This window comes from Tachysurus vachellii, chromosome 12, assembly GCF_030014155.1.
Source record: "Tachysurus vachellii isolate PV-2020 chromosome 12, HZAU_Pvac_v1, whole genome shotgun sequence".
Lineage (NCBI taxonomy): Eukaryota > Metazoa > Chordata > Actinopteri > Siluriformes > Bagridae > Tachysurus > Tachysurus vachellii.
Window position 1 is genome coordinate 21,417,456 of NC_083471.1, and position 25,506 is coordinate 21,442,961.

General features: G+C 37.7%; 3 protein-coding genes across 4 annotated transcripts in view; 2 read left to right on the forward strand and 1 right to left on the reverse strand.

The window, feature by feature from the left end:
• The first annotated feature begins 249 nt into the window (after nt 1–249).
• pias2 (protein inhibitor of activated STAT, 2) lies at nt 250–7,609 on the forward strand. Of its 2 annotated transcripts, none has more exons than XM_060883935.1 (14): nt 250–397; nt 1,583–2,048; nt 2,303–2,390; nt 2,471–2,521; nt 2,613–2,703; nt 2,852–2,986; nt 3,076–3,181; nt 3,378–3,451; nt 3,544–3,704; nt 3,790–3,923; nt 4,385–4,565; nt 4,778–4,917; nt 5,011–5,048; nt 5,287–7,609. In XM_060883935.1, exons 1-14 carry the CDS (start codon nt 374–376, stop codon nt 5,470–5,472), a joined length of 1,875 nt encoding a protein of 624 aa, XP_060739918.1. In that variant the 5' UTR covers nt 250–373; the 3' UTR covers nt 5,473–7,609. The 2 variants fall into 2 exon arrangements, with proteins under 2 accessions (XP_060739918.1, XP_060739919.1); XM_060883936.1 differs by having other exon boundaries at nt 347–649.
• A 3-nt stretch (nt 7,610–7,612) lies between these two features.
• eef2l2 (eukaryotic translation elongation factor 2, like 2) lies at nt 7,613–16,063 on the reverse strand. Its single transcript, XM_060883934.1, has 15 exons — nt 15,866–16,063; nt 14,210–14,424; nt 13,765–13,946; nt 13,186–13,397; nt 12,832–13,016; nt 12,531–12,636; nt 12,089–12,202; nt 11,694–11,832; nt 11,404–11,599; nt 10,759–11,017; nt 10,391–10,498; nt 9,832–10,185; nt 9,073–9,255; nt 8,204–8,336; nt 7,613–8,044 (listed from the first exon to the last, which is right to left on the reverse strand). The coding sequence occupies exons 1-15, from the start codon at nt 16,046–16,048 to the stop codon at nt 7,851–7,853; spliced, it is 2,763 nt and encodes a 920-aa protein (XP_060739917.1). The 5' UTR covers nt 16,049–16,063; the 3' UTR covers nt 7,613–7,850.
• A 3,885-nt stretch (nt 16,064–19,948) lies between these two features.
• Nucleotides 19,949–25,506, forward strand: part of fancg (FA complementation group G) — a 9,479-nt gene continuing 3,921 nt past the window's right edge. The window contains exons 1-9 of the mRNA XM_060884020.1: nt 19,949–20,148; nt 20,259–20,343; nt 22,866–22,991; nt 23,085–23,275; nt 24,283–24,424; nt 24,515–24,645; nt 24,931–25,077; nt 25,177–25,337; nt 25,470–25,506. The exon at nt 25,470–25,506 is cut by the window's right edge and continues 27 nt beyond it. Of these exons, the coding sequence (XP_060740003.1) occupies nt 20,086–20,148; nt 20,259–20,343; nt 22,866–22,991; nt 23,085–23,275; nt 24,283–24,424; nt 24,515–24,645; nt 24,931–25,077; nt 25,177–25,337; nt 25,470–25,506 (1,083 nt within the window). The 5' untranslated portion in view covers nt 19,949–20,085. The remainder of the gene's footprint in view (nt 20,149–20,258; nt 20,344–22,865; nt 22,992–23,084; nt 23,276–24,282; nt 24,425–24,514; nt 24,646–24,930; nt 25,078–25,176; nt 25,338–25,469) is intronic.

A 25,506-nucleotide genomic window follows, 5' to 3' on the forward strand; every position in this document is an offset into this window, starting at 1 on the left:
AACCACCAAATTAGCGAGAAAATCACCAGAGATGGGGGACTCGAGTCATATTTGAGACTTGAGACTTGCTTGAGAAATATTAAAAAAAGACTCGACTTGACTTGACATTCTTGATTTGAGACTTACTTGTGACTTGCACATGTGTGGCTTACTCCCACCTCTGAAAGTCACTAATCACGTCACAAAAACTTAACATATATAACATAATTAACGTGTGGATGTAGGGTGCAAGGTGTGGACGTTGTTACTTTAGTGCACTTCTCCAAGTAGTCACGCGCAGTTTGTGACTCGAACCTGGTCATTAAAGGAGCTCAACCTTGACCAGGTCACGTGGGTCAACATCTCGCTTGGCCAGGATGAAGGCAGCCAGAAAATGGCGGATATTGAGGAGTTACGGGTAGGCGAAAGTGTTATGATAGCTGGCCGCTGCTTGCACTTGACGGAGTCTTAAAAAAAGTTATTTTGCTAGGCTTTAGACGTTATCGTTTTATTTCTTTAGAAAAGAGTCGTTCTCGTAGTTTTGCAGGCAAAAGACCGTCATTATGAGTCTTAGGCCAGAGAGTCGACACTCTGAAGCTCGGACGTGTTCTAAACTGCTAGCACTAGCCGTCTAGCCTGCTAGCTTCCAGCTGCTTCGCTAGCTATCAAGGTGCTTGGGCTTCAGCTACATGTCTTTATCAGTCTGCGTTTGGAATATCAGTGCTCGGTTCTCAGTTATGCATTGTGTGAGAAATGTGTCAATGAGTTAATGTCGTTAAATAGACATTTTTGAAAGAGCTATACGACTTAGCCTTGGTGTACGTGAACGTTGTGGTTAATCTTTTGTTATTGTCTATTAGCATTGTCCTTTAGCTCGATAGCTAACTAACAGTATTTCTTCAGAGATGTTTCCAAGTCTTTATATAATAAATACATTTTTATATATATAATTTTTTTTGTGTTTTAATCCATGGTACTTTAGAAGATAATTAGAGACCATAATCGATGCAAATGTTAGCTGCTGCTAGCTAATTTGTGCAGTGTCTAGCTAGCAATGCTAGTGGTGTTGTTATTATTATTGTTATTAAATTAGCATTCCCCTTTTTTTAGCCTGTATATTTTACTGTTTAAAGGCAATTTCATGTCTATTACTACCGTATGATTAAACGGTATAATTATTGGAATACGTCAGTGACAAAGTTATTTAATAAAAATATCTTCTTCTTTTAATGTAACTTAATATATTTATGTGAAATGAACTGTTGTTGATATAAACTGAAGGGTTGGTTGAGCTGTTTTTATTTAAGGATTCTCTAAAATATTGTTGCAGAAGCACAGGTTAAGATTGAGTCTGGATTTAATTCAAGTCTGTCTCGTACGTTTGTATTTTTTATTTATTTTTTGTCAGAAGGAATCATCGTTATGTACTTAATAAAGTTAGAATGAATCTAGGTTACTGTTTTGATCAGTGGTTTAGATTTGTGAAGCCGTACAGGTGACTTTGGGGTTGCACCGACATGTTAAGAGGAACTGACTTTTCTCCTCTTTTTACCATCTGGCTTTGTCACATTGATTTGCATGTGCTTTGTGTTTTGTTTCCCAGAATATGATATCAAGTTTCCGTGTCTCGGAGCTCCAGGTATTGCTAGGTTTTGCTGGAAGGAACAAGAGTGGTCGCAAGCATGAACTCCTGCTGAGGGCTTTGTATTTGCTCAAGAGTGACTGTAGCCGTGCCGTACAGCTCAAAATCAAGGACCTTTATCGCCGGAGATACCCGAGGACCTTAGACAGTCTTGCTGAATTGTCTGCTCTAAAGTCAAGCATAGATTCGTACTTACAGTCTGAAGAAAGTTCTACACTTGTGAGTCCGGACCTTTCTCTTGGGGATAGTCCATCAGACTCGGATCAACACGTGGTGCCTGTTAACCCAGCCGTGTTTCATGACTCAAAACAAAAGATGAACATGCAGCAGCCGACACCGCTTATGCCTCCTGTTCACCCGGACGTCCAGATGAAGTCCCTTCCATTTTATGACGTGTTGGATGTTTTGATCAAACCATCCAGTTTAGGTATTTGTGGTTGGCTCGTTTTATTTCAAGAACTGGGGCATATTTTGCATAGCTCATCAACATATGTAAATGTTTTTCAGCTACAATATGCCTGGACTTTGTATTTGCTAAGAATGAGTTTTTTTTTTTTTTTTAATGACTATTGCATTTTTTTATGTAGGTGAAAGACATTTCACTGTAAAACCCTTTAAGTTCATGGTTAAAAAAACTTTTATTGAAGTTGTTTTATTTATTATTTTATCTTATCAATGCAGGGGCCAGCACTGTTCAGAGATTTCATCAAGAAAAATACTTTATTTTTGCCTTGACCCCACAACAAGTGCGAGAAGTTTGCATTTCACGGTAAGGACCTGATTTGAATAAATCTTTTGTCTTGATTTTTATACACTGTGTTTTCATTCTCTTTTAATACTTGTCAAAAGGGATTTTCTTCCTGGTGGCAGAAGAGATTATATGGTTCAAATACAACTTCGGTAAGCTGTCGGGTATAATTTCACTCATTGTTACTATTTCTAAATAAATTTATAAAGGGGTAGTGGAGTCACTGTTTGTGTTTGTTGTCAGGTTCTGCCTTTCAGAGACAAGCTGCCCTCAAGAGGACAACTATCCCAATAGTCTTTGCATCAAAGTCAATGGGAAGCTCTTTCCTCTGCCGGTGAGTAGTTACATGGTTGAGATTTTCAATATATTATTTGACTGTATGATCTTTTAATATGCAATAGTTTTGTACTATAATGCTCTGAGTGTGACACGGCATTATGTAATTTGTGTACGTATTTATGAGGTGCTTATTTTTGTACCAGGGTTATGCGCCACCTCCTAAGAATGGGGTAGAGCAGAAGAGACCAGGCAGACCCTTGAACATCACCTCTCTGGTCAGATTATCATCTGCCGTCCCCAATCAGATAGCGGTCACTTGGGCACCTGAAATCGGAAAGGTAAGTTTCCCCTGTCACCTTCAGCACTGTTCTCATTAGATCAATGAAATTCTTACTGTTTTTCTAAAATACCTTTCATTATATTCTAGACATACTCCATGTCTGTGTATTTGGTAAGGCAGCTGACATCACCATTGTTACTACAGAGATTACGAATGAAAGGAATCAGAAACCCTGACCACTCAAGAGCACTCAGTAAGATCCGCTTTTCTATCAGAAAGTTTTTGTTTTAAAAAAAATATGAACCTTTAAAAAAAAAAACTAGTTTGGATTACGACCATTGCCGTGTTTAAACAGAGTTCTATTGTGGTTGTGTGATTATTGGTTAATATGATAGAATTATTGATGATGATGATGATGATGATGATAAATATTTTCTTCTCTGTGTCAGTAAAAGAAAAGCTCACTGCAGACCCGGATAGTGAAATAGCCACGACCAGCTTGCGTGTCTCTCTCATGTGCCCAGTACGTCTGTAAAATGTTTAAAGTAGGATTAATAGTGTCTTACCTCTTTACCCAGGCTGGCTCTTTTCTAAATATATTTTGGTTTCACTTAGCTGGGAAAAATGCGGCTCACTGTGCCCTGTCGAGCAGTGACCTGCTCACATCTCCAGTGTTTCGACGCTGCACTATACCTGCAGATGAATGAGAAGAAGCCCACCTGGATCTGCCCCGTATGTGACAAGAAAGCTGCATATGAGAGTCTGATCATAGATGGGTAAATACCTGGCCACACAAAGATTACAGCTCACTTAAGATCGTTTCAGCTTGTTTTACTATTTAACCCATGCATTCTTTATTAGGCTCTTTATGGAAATATTAAATGACTGCACTGATGTCGACGAAATCAAGTTCCAAGAGGACGGGACCTGGTGCCCAATGAGACCAAAGAAGGAGACGTTGAAAGTATCCTCTCCATGTTTACCCAAAATTGAGTGTAAGTTCCTTCAGAAATGAGCATCTAGTTCACCTGGTTTTCCAGACTTTATTTAACCACAAAACAAGTTCTTCAACAATCTCTATTTTTTTTTTTTTTTTTTGTATTATGAAGCAATTGTTTCATGGTAATTATTGTAATTTGAAGGTAGATATAAACATTTATTTTCTAGTTAATCTTGTTTGTCTGGCTGGCAGAGATCACATGAAATTATATATCTTATTGAATCTGTTTATACATGATATGTATCACTGAGTCAAGCAGGATTTTTTTTTATACAATAGTTGATGATCATCAAGGGGAAAGTCAAGAAACCGACTCAGGAGATGAAGTAGTAGTGAAAATGAGTAGTGAAAATGAGTAGTGAAAATGACTTGATAAATACATAAAGAGCAAACAGTATTGTTAATCGTCTGATCTTATTGTTGTTATTGTTGTGTTATGTCTCTTTTATTTTTCAGGCACTGCCCCTGTGCGTCTGAGCGCAGTGGTTCCTCACTCAGAGCCCAGCAGTACGAAAAAAGCTGATGTGATCGACCTGACACTTGAAAGCTCATCAGATGAAGAATCAGATCCCGACCCTCCCCTGAAAAAGCGCTGTGTCTACATGTCCAAACCCGAGGAGGTGCATAGCAGCAAAGGGTTAGTGATAGTTTTCACTAACGAGAGAGTGAGTCTTGCTCATATTGCTTAAATGTTTAAAAGTTTTGTTGAGGGATTAAAGTTTTGAGTTTAAGACAAGGCCGGTTCAGGGAATTGAGAATCTCTCTGTTTGACTGTTGAATCACTCCTGCTTGCATCATAATATTATTAAGCAGGAAGAGGATGGCTATTTCTTTTTCTTCTTTTCTCAGGGTTTTGTCTTATCAGCCATCAACAGTACGAGTGCCAAATATCCAGCCACTGGACACTTCTTATTTAACTTCCTCCATTGCAGACTATGCAGTTCCATTCCACCATTCAACGCTGTCCACAATTCCCACCGATATGCAAGGTATACTATTGTCTTTGTGATCACCTACAGTATATATTTGTGTATAAATGTATTATAAACCGTTGGCTCACTACGGCTCTTTTTGTTGGACAGGTCTCGACTTATTTTCGCTACTTCAAGCAGATTCTCAGGTATGTGTTTCAAATCTGTCAGTACATTAAATAGAGCTGTTTTTATTAAATTAGTTATATAGTTTAGAGGCCTAAGTGTATATATATATATATATATATATATATATATATATATATATATATATAATTTTTTTTTTTTTTTTTTTTAAATAATGTATTTTTTTCTCCTTTTATAGGAACTACAATCTCAGGATTAGACAGAAACATTAATTCTAACTTTCTTGCTGTTCTGTTTTAGCATTACCGGACCCCTGTGTTCCTGGAGAATCTGTCCAGCAGCATTCAGAGTGGCACCAGCAGCTCCAGCCTCATGGCCTCATCTGTCCAATACGATTCAACTTCACATCGAGGAAGCTCCAGCCACGAAACGGGAGTCATCACCGGAGGATCCTCAACTCTTTCAGATATCATCTCACTAGACTGAGTCATGGTTTCAAGTCTCCCCAATCATCAAACAAACTGCCACAGACTTCTAAAATGGACATTAATTGCAGTTAAATATTATTTACTAATATGGTAGCTGATATGCACGTGGATAACAAAGTTGGTTCCATTTAACGGTTTTCAGAAACCCAGCAATGTGTCTTTTTTCCGTTTCTGAGGAATTAATTTTACTGACTGACACCCATTGCCTTCTTGCCTGGGAGAACTCAACAAAAAAAACATTGAGCAGCCGGACTGAACACTTTTAGACACAATGGGACTAGTTTGTGGACCTGCGTGTATTTGTATGTGAACTTTTCCTCTTTTTACTATTTAAACCACACATTTTTGAATAATCACCGCAAAACCTCAACAATGACCTTTATATTTGAAAAAAAAAAAAATCAGGAGTGTACATAATTTTTGTATTGAGTGGTATAACATGCAAATCAGTATATGTTTAAATGAAGCTGTTTTATTGCATAATGTATGTGTAATGGGTCACAATTTCATGCTGCAGTTAGTACCTGTATTTTTAGATTCATTTATTTTGGGCCATACAGGTTGGTGGAGACATAATCAAGCCATGATGCAATGTATTTTTGTGTATGTGTGTGTGTTTTTTCTTCCCCCTTGTGAAACCTCTCTAATGTTTTGCTGTTTTGTATATCAAACATTTGCATATTTTTTTAAACAGTGATGCAGACGCTGGTTTCACATCAGTGCATTGACCCGAAAGTCGACTAGTCAAAACAGGCTCAATGCCCAGAGGGGGTACACTGTGAAACAGTTTTCCAGGTTGGGTTAAACTTTGTAACACGTGTCACCAAATTTCAAATTTACAAACTTTTTTCTGTTGATTTGATTTGGGTTTTTCTGAATTTAGCTTTCAGTAAGATGATGCAGCACCAGTTCCAATGTACTAGCTAGTCCTGGTATCGTCTGCCGTTTATTAAGTCACTTGGATTAAATGTATAATTCACTTTAAATGATGGCTACATGCTATCACTCTTTTATAGAAAACAACAGCAATGTTGACAGGTCCCGTGTCTTCTAACAGATTAAATTATGTCTGCTTTCAAATATGTAATAAAGCACATGATCACTTTTTTAGGGCACTGCATTGTAGCTTGACATTATTGGTCAGCTTTTAGTCAAACAAGCGAGAGCGTGCCAATATCAACACTAAGAAAATGGGCAGAATTTTTAGTGCTACTATTTTATGTATTTTAAAGTTCTTTTACGTGATTCATTTAAATGATTAGTTCTCCCAGGTGTAGCTTAAAAAAAAAAATCTAAAGCACACTGAGATTTGCTTGTATGTGCTGTAGATGTGGATATCTACCAAAATATCAAGAACATTTCACTGCCTTTAGAAGCTGGGAATCTTACCCCATTAAAGTTAAGAGATTTGGGAAAATCACCAGTGAATCACAAAACTAAAACCTTTTAGGTACTGTACATTAAGCACAACTGTAACAAGTTATTTGTCTACTTGTAAATGTTTAAGATTCTCCCCATTCAGATGTCAAGGAGATACTGAGTATAATGCAGGTCTTCACTGTCCAAGATTTTGTCTCAGTGTCATTGAAAACAATTCATCCACAAGAATTTTCAAGACTGAACAAAAAAGATAGATTACAATGTTGGGAAAGCATTAAATACCTGTTGGTTTGATAATATTCAGGATTGTCTTTTAATAGAAATGTATTGATCTCTGAATTAATCTCGTTCTAAAGTATGTTAACATCCCAAACTGACACAATTTTATCCTGTAAGCCATAGAAGCGTTTGAAGGTTTAGCTTTGCTCTCCACAGCCCTTTATGCGGTTACCCCCCTTTTATTTCATTTTTATGCCTAGTTCACTTTTTGTTTTTTACAAGATTTATTGATTATTTAAATGACTGCTTACATGGTTATTGTATTAAAGATTATAGTAACTGATACTAGTACTTAAGTCCTGTGAGTCTTGGATGGTGTCGATGAAGAGAACAGATAGGTGCAATTCCATATAGTTATTTATGATATGTATCGATTTTAAATGATTGTACTCCAAATGCTTATTTTTGACCCAAATTGTGCCATTTAAACATATGCAGCAAAAGGCAGTAAATGAAGTCTATCTGAATACCTGCAAGGCTGTGTGATTTATTTCTTTATTTATTTATGTTACACAGACACTTTAGACAGTGTTAAGGTGCTTAGATTTTATTTGCTGTGAACATTGACAGTGTGGAAATCTGAATCAATGCTTTTATTCATTTTAATGTAAATGTATGTTTCCATATACTTCCATATAGGCTTGTAGATATGCAACACTGAAAGTACAGTGGCTATCAAATCACTAAATGCCCATTTGGAGTTTAGTCTGAGAGAAATTACAGTTTGTCCAGGAAGTTGTCTAAAGCTGGGATGCCCTCCTTCAGGCCTTTGCGCTTGCGGGTCTCAGCTATGATCTGCGCAGGCCTGCTGTTTGCATCATATGGGTCTCCTGGAAGGATTTGCCAGTGGTCAAATATGCACTGAGGGAAGGCCTGGCCACCTGTATTAGACCTCAGATCTGCTGTGAAACCTGCAGATGAATCAACCATGATATTGTAAAATAAAAGGTTATCAAGTGAGGTGTTTACACTGTACAAACCCATTAAAAAAATGTACGTGATATTTCATTTATGTTGTAGCACATCTTAAAAGTAGATGTACAGTATATGTATTTTGAAGATAGACTTACCAAATGATTCATTTACAGGAAGATACGCCTTCACAACAAATATAGGTGTTCCTGCTACTTGAGACTCTTCAAAGACGTGGCCTCTTTTCCTGTTCAGGACACCGTAAATACCACCGACAACTTGCTCTGGACACTACAGTAAACATGGATGAGCAAATGTTTGAGTATTTTTTCACCAGTAAAAACTGAAACGGATCTTACTAATTGTTTGTGTGTAAAGTGGGTTCATCACTAAGTAGTGTGTCTCATGATTACTGGTCATTCACTGCCAAGTAAAATAATCTTTAAAGAGTGACAGAGTGAAATCGTTGTGACAGACGGTTTGAACGTTAAAACATATTGTTTCTAACAGATGCTTTATTAAAATGTTTATTGTGACAAATTGTAATTGATAATCGAAGATAATCCTATGGCAAATTGATCTTGGTGTGTGGTCTTTTTACGTACAATCTTAATTACATCTGTGCATTAATCTATGCATGATTTGTGACTACTCATTTCCATTAATATTTTTATACTGTACATAAAATTTGAGGCTGTTATAATACCTATTTTAAGAATAAATTAGGGAATTTGCATGTTTTCTATACTTTTCCACAAGACTTTTAAAAGACTTGGCAACCATGCCCTTAACACCATACAACACTGGAGAAAAAAATGATGGTATTAAATGTTTATACACTAGCTATTTCTTTTTTTTATTTTACAAAATACACAAAAATAATTAAAATCTGCTGAAAGATTGTTAAACCCTTTCAAGGATGTGATTTCACAAAAATTAGTGATTGTTAAAATTATTAGTAATAGTTAAATAAGAGATCTTGGTATCAGCCATTATTGAATATTATCACACAACATGTTCAATTTACCTGAATCTCCACCAGGTAAATGGGCTCCATTAGTCGTGGTTGTGCGGTCAACACTGAGGCGTACAGGACTCTACGGGCTGTAGGGATGATCTGGCCACCTCCTCTGTGTATCGCGTCAGCATGTAGGGTGACATCATGGATGTCAAATCGCGTTGCTCTCATGTTCTCCTCGCAAAGTGCCCCCTAAATTAATAGAAGCAAATGCATGTTTTAATATTGTATTAACTTTATTAAATGTGAAGTATTATCTGATTGTTTACTACACTATACTATACTATACTACACTACACTACACTATACCATACCATACCATACTATACTATACTATACAATACACCATACCAAACTATACTATACTATACTATACTACACTACACTATACCATACTATACTATACTATACTATACTATACACCATACCAAACTATACTATACTATACTACACTACACTACACTATACCATACTATACTATAGTATACTACACTATACTACACTACACTATACCATACCATACTATACTACACCATACCATACTATACTATACTACACTACACTAAACCATACCATACCATACTATTCTATATTATACTACACTACACTATACCATACCATACCATACCATACTATACTATACTATATTATACTATACTATACTATACCATACCTTACAATACTATACTATACAAATAGCACTGGCACAATTTCTTTGCTTTGAATCCCTCTCCATATCATCTGCAGATGTTTCTGTTTCTTACTCACCTCCTTGGTTGCCCACTGAAAACCAGCCACCACACTATCCTTGATCTCATTCAGATATTGTACCCCCTTCGTTACGTCCACCAGAATGTTGGGTCCGGTACCATCTGGTCCAAAGCACCATATCTTACGGGCCTCTGTGACCTCCCACTCGTACTTTTCAGCAAGGTAGCGAGCTCTCAATTTAAGTTCTTGCCTAGCTGCCACATCTCCCTTGTCAACATCCTCAGCCAAGCCGTCTGGGAAGGGACGAGCCTTCATGTACAGACGGTTATGCTTGTTAGGAGATTTGGACAAGCATACTTGATCAGAATCGTCGCTTACTGTCTCACGATATGACACCACTGGATCTGATTTCTGGAAGGAATAATTGACACCCAAAAGTCAATTAACATTATCTGATATGAAAGTACATTGGTGCTACAGATAAATCTAATGGTGGTGAGCTTTAAGATTAATGTATGGAGGTGGTATAAATGTAAAGCCATGACATAACACATCCCTAGTAGTAATTAGTTTGTAGTAATTAGTTTGTAAATTATTTGCATTCTTGTCACATTACCTTCAGGGGGATACAGGCATGATCTTCCTCAAGGTCTTTTAGGCAGATTTCCAGATGTAGCTCTCCTGCACCAGCCACAATATGCTCACCAGACTCTTCAATGATACACTGGAAGAAATAAAGAAAAATAAGGTATAGTACTGTAACAGTTTTTGTTTCAAGAATATTTCACATATAATATAATATCTACCTCTCTAGGAGGTTGGAGACTTTTTAAACTCTTCTAATCTGACAGTTGAATGCGGTTAAAAAAGGCCTAATCAACTGTGACCAACAGGGCAAAAGTCTTCAATCCACCCCACATAATGACGTGGCCTAATTATAATCTCTGACTACCAGTCTCAACTTTACATCCTCTCAGAACTTACCTGAACCATAGGGTCAGACTTGGCCAGACGTTTAAGACCTTCTACCAGCTTTGGAAGGTCAGCTGGATTCTTGGCCTCCACAGCAACTCTTACAACCGGACTAACGCTGAACTTCATCACTCGCATGTTGTGAGCTTGCTCATTCGTGGTAATGGTACCAGTCTTCACCAAATACTGATCAACTCCAACCAGCCCAACAATGTTTCCGCATGGCACTTCTTCAATGGGCTCAACATATCGGCCCATCATCAGGATGGTTCTGCAGTCAAAAAGATCACTGGTTATAGTCTGTTTTTTGAAGATTTTTCTCACCTCATCTTCTCATTCTGCTCATACCAGCCAGATCTTCACATCATATAGCTGCCACCTTGGGAGTGCTTTTGAAAGTTTTTTTTGTAAACTGCTGCTCATGCTATACGACAGCTTCAAAGCAAAATGTCTATAATTCTGGAATAAGAAGAAAGCATGCAATTTCTCCCACCCAGAGAGCACCAATTTTAGACCCTATACTACAGGCCACAGATCATCAGAATTTAAACTGACGATCTCAATGATGGGCCAAACGCTTTTCTATTGCACCAATTGGGAGCCAAAAGTCTGGGGTTTCTTTGGGTGGATAATTTGATATATAACCTGGAAACAAACCTCTGAATGGGTTTCAAGTACAAGTCTTCCTTCTTTCCTGGGGTATAGTTTGGGCCCATGATGCGCACTTTCTGGCCTGTAGAAACAACACCAGAGAAAACGCGACCAAAAGCATAGAATCTTCCCTTGTCAGTAGTTGGTACCATTTTGGAGACATACATCATCAGTGGAGCTTTAGGATCACAGTTCTTGATACCTAAGAAGTTCATGGTAGAAAAAAACAGTTGGTTGTCAATTATCTCCGAGAGTTTACATCTTTATATTTGTTATCATAGTGAATTTCTACTTACCCATGGCTGATTCATCATCTAATGGGCCTTCGTACAGCAGCTCGCAGCGATATCTCTGGGCCGTGACCGGTGAAGGTAGATGGATGGTAATCATCTGAAGCAAAGCATCACCTGCAGGCAACCAGCGGCGCATCACAGCCTGTACATGGCAGAAAAGCACACTGAAATCATACCTATACATTTACATTTACAGCTTTTGGCAGACGCCCTTATCCAGAGCGACGTACATAAGTGCTTAAATCTCATTGAATACATTAATGCTGGCTCACTAGGGTACATACTTAAGGTACCATGAGTTTAAAACATTTGTTCAAAGTTACAATGGAAAAGTGTCAAAGGGTGCAAAATATTCAAAATATTCATATTATTAGAGAAGTGTTCATAATTGATCTCACCTTAAGCAGAGGTTTCCCTTCTTTCTCCTTATCTTCAGTATCAAGCTTAATGTTCAGCTTTTCAATCAATTTCTGGGTCTCCTCCTTTTTAAAGTTCATGATGGCATCAAACACCTTTCCAAACAATATTTATAACACATGAATTAGATTCGATTTGAACTTTAAATACCATTTGTAGCACTGTTTCTTCTGTCATCAAAATAGAACCATGGGTATTTTTGTCTGTCTCTAAAAATTACTGTCTCTTATATTACAATTTTATATCAGTTTGTCTAAGAGATAAAGCTGAAACCAAAAGCGTCACAGTGTCCAGATATATTTAGAGGTAATCAGTATTTTATTATTAATGTATTTTTTAAAAATCAAGTTGTTCAACTGATCAGGTTAAAGCTCCTAAAGCTACTTTACAGTGTAATTTTGTGATTGTTTCATTAATGTGCACCTTAAAAATTGGATCCAGCACAAGTTGGCAGAAAGTGCGTGGGAGTTTTTTCCCATCTGCATTGGTTGCTGTTTTGCTAAATTTTCCACAGGAAGGATCAAAATACCTAAACAATCAAAAACAGTATGTTAAATGTATTCAAAATCCTCACACTGGATAATAACCCTTTCTACATTTATTTTTACACATTTGCTACAGAATATTACTTCTAACATAACATCTCAATTCCTTTTGGATAATCTGACCCTTTCTACTATCTAAATTTAAAAAAGAACAGTACAGAAATTTTCGCTCCACTTACTTGTCTCCCCAGAGCTTCTTCATCATTTCCTCCACCTTTTTGCAGCGCTCCTCAGGTAAGACATCTTTTTTCTTTTCGCCTTTGACAGCAAATTTGGCTACATACATCTCAGCAAACTGCTTTAAGGTAAAAGCCCAGCCATGGAGGCCTGAACCGAATCCAACGGTACCAACAACAGGATCTACCTGGAATTTTGAAAAAAAGACTCATTCATATAGTGTCATTCCAAATCCAAATGATTCTTCCCAAAGAGTAGTAGATGGACATGAAAAAGACACCAGAAGACAAATAAGAACTTAGGGAAGCTTGAGTAGAGTAAGAAATGCCTAAATCCAGATTAAACTGGCTTTTTACCATAATGTTGCCCATTGGTCCATGTTCTCCTTCACCATAAGTGGAGATGATGACATTGACATTCTCTACAATGCGCTGGAAGGTCTGGAAAAGCTCATCCGGGTCCAGCTGCAGCTCCAGCAAGGCACGGTCCATCTTGTTCATCATCAAGACAGGTTTGATGCGTTCGGCAATAGCCTGCCTTAATACAGTCTCGGTCTGCACACACACACCTGAAGAATACACATAATTGCAGTTAAAATCTAAAGAAATATCATCCCAGAAGGACAATATGTGATGGTTTTGTTGCTTCACCATTCAAACTATGTTACATGGAAGCTACCAAGCACAAAATGTTGGGTTTTTTCCATTAGGAGGGAAATGTTTTTCAATTTTTCTTTATGAGACTGTTATTTTTGACATTCTTAAATTATACTGAGATTCCAGCAATTTCCTCTTGACTGCAGTTAATCATGCTTCTAGTACACAAAAATCAGTGTGCTAGATGTTGTACAGTAGGTACATTTTCAGGGGATTTTGTGAGTCAGATCTGTGAATGATCTTTTCAATTTGACCTGCTGAAGACCAGTACCATCGTACCTGATACACAGTCTACTACTACGAGAGCCCCATCAGTAACTCTCAGAGCTGCCGTCACCTCGGATGAGAAGTCCACGTGACCTGGAGAGTCGATCAAGTTTATGAGAAAACCAGATCCATCCTTGCACTGTTTGATGAAGCTCAAGTCCAGGTCGCTGAGCTCGTAGTACAGAGAGATAGCTCTGCATGGAAGATAATAGACAATGGCTTTTAAAATATAGGCTTGCACTACTCTTGTTCATGACTTGGATGTTAACTATTGCATGTATGCTGTTAGTGAACAATTTGTCAGTTGCCAATACTTCATCAGTTCCTGAAGAAGTAAAAACAGTAGATATATTGTATACATGGTAAGAGACCTTTTTCATATAGTGTCAATAGATAACATTGAGTTGTGGTCAATTCACTGTATGCTCTACATTTTGAAGTCACTATAAATACCTACGTTGACTTGATAGTGATGCACCTCTCCTGTTCATCCTTCCTCGTGTCCGTGAACCTGGTCTCACCAGCTCGTGCAGAGGCAATGATGCCTGCTTTGCACACTAGAGAGTCGGTGAGAGTGGATTTGCCATGGTCCACGTGAGCGATCACGGACATGTTCCTAATGTTGGACTTTTTGTCCATTATCTCACGAATCTGGTCTACTGTGAAGTTCACCTGAAAGAAAGAAATCACATTAATATATTTTTTTGATATTGAAAGGAAAACTGTTTTCCACAAAAAAGTTGGAGAACGTGCATAGTTAAATTTCATAGGTTTACATTACCTTAAATGCAATATCTTAAGCAAAATGTTAAGTCATTAACCAATATATAAAAAAGCATCAATTAGTATATCATGTATATCAGGTATATCTTATTTTGTTTATGCTTTAGTGGGCAGATTAGGTCTGGTATTCTTAAATATTTTGCATCATAGATAAAATATTTTATAAAAAATATAAACAATTCAAAAAACATCCAAGCACACCAAAAATTTTGCCAAACCATGTTGCAAAATGTATTATGATCCGATGAGACCAAGGTAGAACATTATAAAACAGGTAGGACAGGCTTATTGCCCAACGAACATCATGTTATTCTTCATGAAAGGAGGTTCTAAATTAGAACATTACAAAAAACAAAAAATGCTAAACCTGTTTAAAACCTGTTTGAAAACCTATGTTGCACTGATCCTTAGGGGTTTGTGGACCCCATATTAAAAACCAATATGTAAAGTTCTAAAATATTCTGGACCCTTTGTCAGGTTCTGTTTATTTTCTAAAAAATTATCTTGGGCATAACATTGTAGAAAATAGATTTAAATAAACATGGCCATCAATGACACCACATAAAGTGGGTGTGTTGCATCCCTGAATTTCAGGTTTACTGCTTAAATTATAATATACAGACAGTGCGCATCATGTGTGAGTAGCCTCAAGATGTATAAAAATGATATAATGTAAGTCTCTCTGGATACTTATCCTTGACTCTCCTCTGAACAATTCCCAATGTTCTAGTTCCTCATGTTTACGAATCGATTCATTTAAACGAGTCGTTCATGAAGATAGCCCATCATCTATTCCTCCTCCTTTATGCAAATGAAACTCGAATGCGCGCGCCGCAGTGAAGTGCGTACGCAGTTATTTATAACGCCGATAAGTAACGTTATGCCGCTTAATGTGGCTAGAAGGCCATATCACAAAAATAACAGCGCAATCAATCCGAAAGGAGACATTCAGCATGTGACCCGAAATTAATAAAAGAGTTTATAGACAACTAGAGAAAGGTTTTCTCCAGAAATATATCTGCGTCACAGGATTGGGTGTAATGCCAATTAAATCCAGCAGAAAACAAAATAAGTTCTCTCTCTCTCTCTCTCTCTCTCTCTCTCTCTCTCTCTCTCTCTAATATAATATAATATAATATAATATAACAGCTTCCTAACAGGTTGTTATTGCATCACTGGAATAAATAAAATAATAAATAGAGCAGACACTAGGAGCAGTGAACCATCAGCATGACGCAGCTAAACAGCACGCATTTCTCTATAAGTTCTACTATAAGTTCTATATAAAGTCTATTCTCTGTGCGTGTTTACCGCAGTAAAATAACTGTACCATTTTGGCGAAGGGCTGTCCTGTGTGAGACGGCCTCGGCTGTGGATCTGCGCTCTTCCGCTTCTGCACTCCTGGGGGGGAAAGGGAGAAAATGACGTCGGATGGGAGTTTATGCTGCGGCACACACACACACACACACACACACACACACACACACACACACACACACACACACACGCCCATCACACACGCACGCACACACTCACACACACACACACACACACACACACGCCCATCACACACGCACGCACACACACACACACGCCCATCACACGCACACACACACACACACACACACACCCCTCATACACACACCTAACACTCACACACCCCTCACACATACACACGCACACACACACACCTCACACACACCTCACACTCGGTCATGTGGAGAGAGAGATTCCACTTTGAATCCTAAATACATAAGGACACTGTATAAGTTTTTTTAACACATATATTTTGCTTTTTTCCCTTTTAAAATTCATCATCAAATGGACATTTCTGGACAGAACTAAAGTCACTTGTAGCCAATAATGGAACATGACACATTAACATTATGGTTTATTTGAAATAGTACTACTTACTATTAATTTTTTTATGCTATGTTTGATATATATATATACCACTAAGCTAACCACTAAGCCTCCGTGCCCCCCATTATTATTATTATCATTTTAAAATAATTAATTAGAAAGGCTATCATAACTATGTTAAGCCGGTTATTGTTGATGATACCTATTTTATGAGTATATTGATGTATGCAGCAATTGATTACGATCAAGGCCAATGACACAATCCATAGCACATTGCTCAGGACCTATGCCTGACAGGTCCTTTTTCTTTGTTTTAAAGGAGGAGGAACTTTACATGACTGGCACCTAATCCTACACATGTACTTGGGCATGGTTTCAATAAAAAAAAAAAAAATAAAAATAAAAAAGGCTAAGGTGTCCTTTCTAATTTTTTGAATGCATCAAATGCAAGGCTGAAAATCTGGTTCATTAAACCAAACACATTCCAATATAACCTGCAGTCGAGAATTATATCCTCACTCATTCAACTGACTCACCTCTTTATCCTACTCAGGCTTATAGTGGATCTCTGGAAGGGTTCGACACAAAGCACCATGAAAACACATTAATTTAGTGTCCCTAATAGTCAATTCACCTAATGGCATTTTTGGGAAACCAGAGAACACAGAATCAGTTACACAGGCATTTTATATAGCCATATGGGCTTTCAGAAGACACAGGTTTGGAAGTTAGTAGCTTTTCAGTTCATGAAATATGAGGTATGCGATAAGCCAGACTTTTGGTTATGTTTAAAAAACACTGCTTTAGTGTATGCTACATAATTATCAAGAATTTGGTACTACAGATGTGATGCAAACATCTGTAATAATTGAAAATTAGAAATTGGTTATCTTTAATCTTTAGGTATTTCGGGAGAGATGCTCAACACCAGAAAATGAACACAAGACAAATGCAGGAGATCGGGTTAGGTTTGGGATTAGAACAATTTTGGCCAGTTCCTTTCTTCAAACAGATATTCCAGGATCACTAATGATTCACACAGATGCACCAGAGGTTCAAAAAAAGCTCTATAGGTTACTAAATTATTGAAATTTTCTCTTGAATAATTGATCCTCTTCATGTTTTTGCTTGTTTTTTTTATGAGTGTGTTTTTACATTTGTATATTTGTGTATTTATTTTAGGTATCTATTTAGTTAGTTTGTTCTCTTAATTACTCACTCGATTTATTGTTATTATTTTTCTAATATAATTATATTAATAGTATTGTTTTACAGTTTTTGCCCATTGCTTGCACACTAAATCCGAATGCTTAGACCAAAGCCTCAATACCTAAATTTCTTGTAGCATATGCTTAAACACAGTGTAACCATAGCTGAAACACATTGTCAACTTTTCACTTTGTTTGCAATTCTGTAGCACACTTATTGCGAAACACTACACACGTTTTCTTACATTAGACACATTTTTCAAAAAAGAAATCACCTGTTATCATTGGGAAAACACTCTGTTCAAAATGCAAAACTCATCTGGCAATTATAGGCACTTACATACACACCTGAAAACACTTGTACAGAACACCAATCGGTCTGAGCCTTAGCACTACAAATAGGCCTCAGGTAAGACATTCTGAGAACTTTGCAAGCATGGAGGCAATGCGAGTAAGAGTAAGAGGAGGACAAAGAGAGAGAGGAGTTGGACGTGGACGTGGATGTGGAAGAGGACAAAGACAATGACCAGTGCGGAGACGTGTATCGGATGACATCAGGGCTACTCTGGTGGACCATGTCATAAATCATGGCTTATCCATGAGGGAGGCTGGGCAAAGAGTCCACCCTAACCTCAGTCGCTACACAGTAGCATCGATAATAAGAACATTCCGACTGGAGAACAGGTATATCTTCAAGTTTCTGCTCCAGACTGTACCTACTGTATGTGTCACATGATTCTGTATCATATTACAGTATTACTGTAAAATACTATTCAAAAATGAGTAGTGCTGTGAAGTATATGTAAAGGAGTATCATTGTGATGTTACAGTACTGTGTACAGTATTTGAAAAAGAACATAACCAATGACATCTTGTGGTGGCATTTTTTACAGAATGGTTGGGCTACCTCCTCGAGGTGGAAGGGAACGTCTCTTTACTCAAGAACAAGAGCTTGCCATCGTTCAAATGGTGCAAGAAAATAACGCAATCCGACTTCGTGAGTTGCAACAGCGCATAATTGCAGATAGAATGGTATTCAACAATATCAAAACCAGGCGTCGAGGCCGTAACATAGTTGGACAAAGGGCTGTTGTAAATGTCCCTGGGCAACGTGGGGGGAATATCACCTTGTGTGCTGTAATTAGTGTCCAAGGAGTCTTGCATCATCATGCCACTCTAGGTCCCTACAATACAGGACAGATCATTGTATTTCTAGATACACTACATGCAGTTGTACAGGACAAACCACAGCAGCCCAGGTTTGTTGTCATCTGGGATAATGTTAGTTTCCACCGGGCTGCTCTGGTCCAAGATTGGTTCACCAACCATAACAATTTTACACCTTTATACCTGCCCCCTTACAGCCCCTTTCTAAATGCAATCGAGGAATTATTTTCAGCATGGCGGTGGAAAGTCTATGATCGGCAACCACACGCCCGCATGCCTCTTCTGCAAGCAATGGAAGAGGCATGTGGAGACATTGAGGTGGGATTAGGCACACAAGACGATATTTTCCCCGATGCCTAGCCCGCGAGGACATCGCCTGTGATGTCGACGAGGTCTTGTGGCCAGATCCCAACAGAAGGCGGGATCCACAAGACCCCCCCCAGGCCCCCACCACACACATACACGTGCACACACAAAACAAGTGTGTTTTTTCCCCACAATAGCAGTGTATCCAGTATTTGTTTTGTTTTTTACTTTTGTTTTGTTGCTAATTGTCATGACTATTTTTCTTTATTTTATTAAGAATGTTTTTTCTGTAAAAACCCTTGTTTGATTACTGAATACATTTAAACAAATCAATCTTTAAATAAATCTGCTTTTGAGTTTTACAAAAGACTGAGTCTAAGAAAATTACAATATAAATAAAAACACAAAGACTGCAGTGTTTTATATAAAGCGCATCAGTGTGTTGCTGGTGATATGAAAGAGTAATTCAAATGGTGCTTGTGTGTATGGTTTTGTTACAAGAATTTCATTTCTAGAAAGGAGTGTTAAGTTTTGAATGCAGTGTTTCATTTTGGCATAGATGTGAGTTGTTAATCTCCATATGCTATGTCTGATTGACGTGTGTGTAGAGTTTTGACATAATGAGCCAAATTATGCAAAAAGTGTGTAAGCAATAGGCAAAAACGTAAGGCATGTAAGGCATATTATTTTATTATTTAATACTGTAATAATCCAAATTAAGCAAGATCTATAAAAAAATTTTTAATCCATTATTTTTACGTTTAACAAAAACAAGTGAGTTAAGATCACCAACTTAAACAGTATGCATTTTGCCATGATAACAGCGTGACAAATCTGCGCATGCGCTACGGATTGATTCGAGTCAACAACGCATGCGTTGTAGAGCTCAGGGAGGGAAAACGGTAACTACAGGGAAAGTTCAAATCATGAGCTAAAATATTTTCATTGACTCTCGGATTTTAAAATATAAGTCTGTGTCGTTGAACCGTGATAGTTCTACTAAGATATGCCTTCGAATCTGGTTGACAAATGGACCGAAGAGAATAACAACATCACCAAAAAGTGGAAGGTAGCATTAGCTCTTTTAGCTAACTGCATTAGAGTGAATACTAAATTATTCCCTACAGAGTTCACAAACGTTCTTCATTTGATAAGAAGTTGTATGATGTTTAATTTCAGGATTTTGAAGCTCATCAGCAGCATCCTCAGGACTTGAGGAAACAGTGTTATACAGAGTGTCTGAAACTGCAACACAAAGTTCAAGGTGCCAGTTATATTTTATAGTTTGTAATGTTCTGAGTAAAATAACCAACAGGTTAACTAGTTCTAGTCTAACTAGTTAGTTTTTTTTAACGTGGGGTGGCAGAGACGGACACATGACAAGATGTCAATGTATTATTAACACAGTGTTAATATAATGATCAAGTAATGACAATAAGCTGCTAACAAATTGACAATAGTTGACAGCAGTCATAGCTAAAACTAAAGGGAATTGCTTAAAATACCCTCAGCACTACAGGTATATAAATAATGTATGTGTATATAATATATATGTATGTATATGTGTGTGTGTATATATATATGTATGTATGTATATGTGTGTATATATATGTATATATATATATATATATATATATATGTATGTATGTATATGTGTGTGTATATATATATACAGCGGGTAAACTAAGTATTGAACACGTCACCATTTTTCTCAGTAAATTTATTTCTAAAAGGTGCTATTGACATGAAATTTTCACCAGATGTTGGTAACAACCCATTCAATCCACACATGCAAAGAAATCAAACCATAGATGTCCGTAAATTAAGTTATGTTTAATAATGTTAAATGACACAGGGAAAATGTATTGAACACGCTTACTGAAACATATTTAATACTTTGTACAAAAGCCTTTGTTGGTAATGACAGCTTCAAGACGCCTCCTGTATGGAGAAACGAGTTGCATGCATTGCTGAGGTGTGATTTTGGCCCATTCTTCCACACAAACAGTCTTCAAATCTTGAAGGTTCCATGGGCATCTTCTATGAACTCTGATCTTTAGTTCTTTCCATAGATTTTCAATTGGATTCAAGTCAGGTGATTGGCTGGGCCATTCAAGCAACTTTATTTTCTTTCTCTGAAACCAATTGAGAGTTTCCTTGGCTGTATGTTTGGGATCATTGTCTTGCTTGTAGATGGCAGCAGATTTTTATCAAGAATGTCTCTGTACATTTTCCCATTCATCCTTCCTTCAATTATATGAAGTTTGCCAGTACCGTATGCTGAAAAACAGCCCCACACCATGATGTTCCCAAATCCAAACTTTACTGTTGGTATGGTGTTTTTGGGGTGATGTGCAGTGCCATTTCTCCTCCAAACATGGTGTGTATTATGGCATCCAAAGAGTTTTGGTCTCATCTGACCAGACTACAACAAACTTTAAACGAGCTTCAACATGTCTTTTCTTCAGCAGTGGAGTCTTACGTGGTGAGCGTGCATACAGGCCATGGCGGTTGAGTGCATTACTTATTGTTATAGTTGAAACAACTGTACCTGCTGATTCCAGGTCTTTCTGAAGCTGCCCACAAGTGATCCTTGGCTATTGGACAACACTTCTGATAATTCTTTTCACTCCTCTGTCAGAATCTTGCGAGGAGCACCTGGTCGTGGCCTGTTTATGGTGAAATGATGTTCTTTTCACTTACGGATTATGGCCCCAACAGTGCTCACTGGAACATTCAGAAGTTTTGAAATCCTTCTGTAACCAATGCCATCAGAATGTTTTGCAACAATAAGGTTGTGAAGGTCTTGAGAGAGTTCTTTGCTTTTACCCATCATGAGATGTTTCTTGTGTGATACCTTGGTAATGAGACCTTTTTATAGGCCATCAGTTTGGACAGAACCAGCTGATAATAATTTGCATTCACAAGGGGCAGTTTTGCTTTCTAATTACTGATTGTCTTGGCTTTCCATGTCTTTTTGCACCTCCCTTTCTTCATGTGTTCAATACTTTTTCCCTGTGTCATTTAACATTATTGAACATAACTTAATTTACGGACATCTATGGTTTGATTTCTTTGCATGTGTGGATTGAATGGGTTGTTACCAAAATCTGGTGAACATTTCATGTCAATAGCACCTTTAGAAATAAATTCATTCATCTTCTACCGCTTATCCGAACTACCTGTGCCTGTGCCTATCTCAGGCATCATCGGGCATCAAGGCAGGATACACCCTGGACGGAGTGCCAGGGCACACACACACTCTCATTCACTCAAGCACTCACACACTACGGACAATTTTCCAGAGATGCCAGTCAACCTACCATGCATGTATTTGGACCGGGGGAGGAAACCCCCGAGGCACGGGGAGAACATGCAAACTCCACACACACAAGGCGGAGGCGGGAATCGAACCCAGACCCTGGCGGTGTGAGGCGAACGTGCTAACCACTAAGCCACCGTGCCTCCCCCTTTAGAAATAAATTTACTGATAAAAATGGTGACGTGTTCAATGCTTATTTTACCTGCTGTATGTATGTATGTATGTATGTATGTATGTATGTATGTATGAAAATCTGTAAACCAATATGATATTCAGTTAATTCATTCTGGCAAATGTTAAAGCAATATTAAACTACACACAGATGTTATCCAAGGCAACAATCAGGGTGCCAAAACTTATTTCAAGGGTGGCAGCTCTCTACCTTTGCCCCCATGTGGTCACACTCATGCATAGCATCATACTAAGCATGTTTAAAACCAAATGTTTTTTTTTTTCTTCAACAGGTGTGCCAGCCCAAACAGTACACCTTAAGCTTGAGATTACAGTTATATACAACACTTTACTATTTTCACTGAGTTGCGGCACACCGAATGAGACAAAGGACTGCATCACCAATATCTTAGTAAGAGGTGAAGCCTCATATTTATTGTTATTGGAAAATAATGTACAGAAAAGATTTACGTTTCTGAGAATTTTGCTGTGTTCTCTGCTTTGATTTTTAGCTTTAGAGGCTGTTTCTAAGCAGGTGCCCAGTTATGATTTGGTTCCTTTATGGCATGCTGTGCTGAGGACTTTTGGTGGTACAGTTTATGAGCCGTGGATCCAAAAACTTCTGCTGGTTCAGTGGGCAGTCTGGCTCTCAGAAGGCCGCTATGAAGAAATCCTGCATTTGCTTCTGCAGGTTAATCACAAAGTATGTAATGTAAAAGATAACATCTTGCAGCAAGACAAAAGACATGGCCATTCACATGGCAAATTAAAGACAGTGTTAAAAGGTCAACGGTGCATGGGCATTAACCGTTATAACATTCATAGTTATACATTATAATGCATTTGTTATATATATAGCATCTAGGATCCTTCAGACAATAGCCTACAACTTTATTTACATGTTTATTGTCCATGTAGGTAAAAATTGTGGTTGGTTTACATCAACTACCCAAAACAACTACTGCAAAAAGGTCCGCTTACATACACACACACGGAGATGTGTTCAGAAAATGAGACAGAAGAGGAAAACAGGAAATGAGGCACAAAAAAATAAAGGAGGTTCAGTGTCTTGTTATTAGGTGCAGTGAGCTAGTCAGTATAAATAAATATATTCTTTAAAAATCATATTTAAGAATGCATCTAAGCAACAGCTAGTGGAATAAAATCATTCCTAAAAATACTCTTATTGGCTATACGTATCCTATAATCACATCCCAGAGGAAAGCTCTGAATGTCAAATTCATTGGAAAAAAGAATGGGAAGGCTCTCTGAAGATCTGCTGAGCTTTCTGCATGTTAAAAACCACATTCATCTCAGGTAGCTCTTTCTCTAGTTTCATGATCATTTTCTCTGCCATGTTAACAATCGTGGATATTTGTTTTCTGATCTTAAAGGGGAAATATGTCCAGTGATCTAAATGGTAGGTGGACTAAATAGAATGACCAATGAATGGAGGTGTGTGTCATGGTGGTGTGTGTCTGTAAATCCCTAAATTTCTCAATAACCCTTAAATATCCTGCCACTGTATTTCACACTTGATGTCACATTTACTTTACATATCCTGTGTAGTTATTTATGATTTCTTAATGTTGATTAGCTTTACCTCAGACAGAGCTCTTTATTTGTTTTCCTTTAATTTTGGGGGTTTTGTTTGTTTGGTTGGTTGGTTGGTTGGTTGCAATATTTGAACCATTTTGCTTGTTCATCCAGAAACAGAGCACACTATCAAAGGATCTGCTTGCAGAAATTCGAAACCTTACCTTCTGTATGGAAGAAGATGCCTCCCTGCTCGTTGCTTTAGCAACCAAAGACCTTAAGGAGCTTCTGCATGTATGCACTTTTATTTCTAATGGTATGTCGACTAAACTTTGGCCACCAGTGAAAATCAGAGAAGAAATCTGTTCATATAAGTAATATAATAATGTATATTTATATATCTTAGGAGTGGAGCAGATAAAGGAAGAGAAATATATGGAGGCCCTCATGGCTTTGCAGGAAGCCAGCACTCAGTCGTCACCGAGAGCTCTCTTGGCTCATGTTCACATGCTCACAGGCTTTTGCTTTGCCAAGCTGGTAAGAAGTTACAATACTGCAAAATCTCCACAAATTTCTTCACTCTCACTTTTATTTTTGAAAGGCTTGTTGGTTAGCTGATTAAGGAGTTATGTCAGCCACAAATATTTCCTGGTTACCATGACAACTAGAAAAGGCATTTGAGTAGTGCTTTGATGATGTCATTTTGTCATGTCTGTTCAGGATATTGTAATAAATCAACATGAACATTTTTGATTGCCAACTTTTCATAGATATTTGTTTAAAGTTCGTGAAACATTTGGATAGAAATATTTCTGTTTTCAGCAACAGCCCCAGTGTGCCCTTCAGTGTTACAGAAAGGCCTTGGAAGTGGACTTTAACTGCCACAGGGCCCTTTATCAGAGCTCATTAATATATAGACAGCTGGGTAACACTAATGCAGAAATAGAGGCATTGCATCTCCTGCACTCGGTAAGCGATCTTACTACAGATGAAATATAAACCATGGGGTGACTAATAAAAATAGAATAAACCTGTGTTTTTTTTTTTATTTGTTTATACTGTTTACAGGCTGTAATGTTGCACGCCGAGAGCAATCCATCAAGTACATCAATGCCATTGATATCTCCTGATATTCTGCTTGGTAGTAAACAGATCGGATTCATCTGCCAAATTCCGTCTCCTCTTCACATATTATACACTCTGGGTCACAGATGTGTGCTCAATGACAGGTCAGTGCACTAACATTCAGACCAGAGGATAGGAAGGAATCCTTCTTGAAACTTCTTATAAATGTGTACTGACGGTTCTGTGCTCTCGTGACCTTTTAAAACCTCAAATATGGATGTCTAATTTTTCATCAGAGCTTCAGAAGGAGCTGAATATTATCTCGACCTCTTG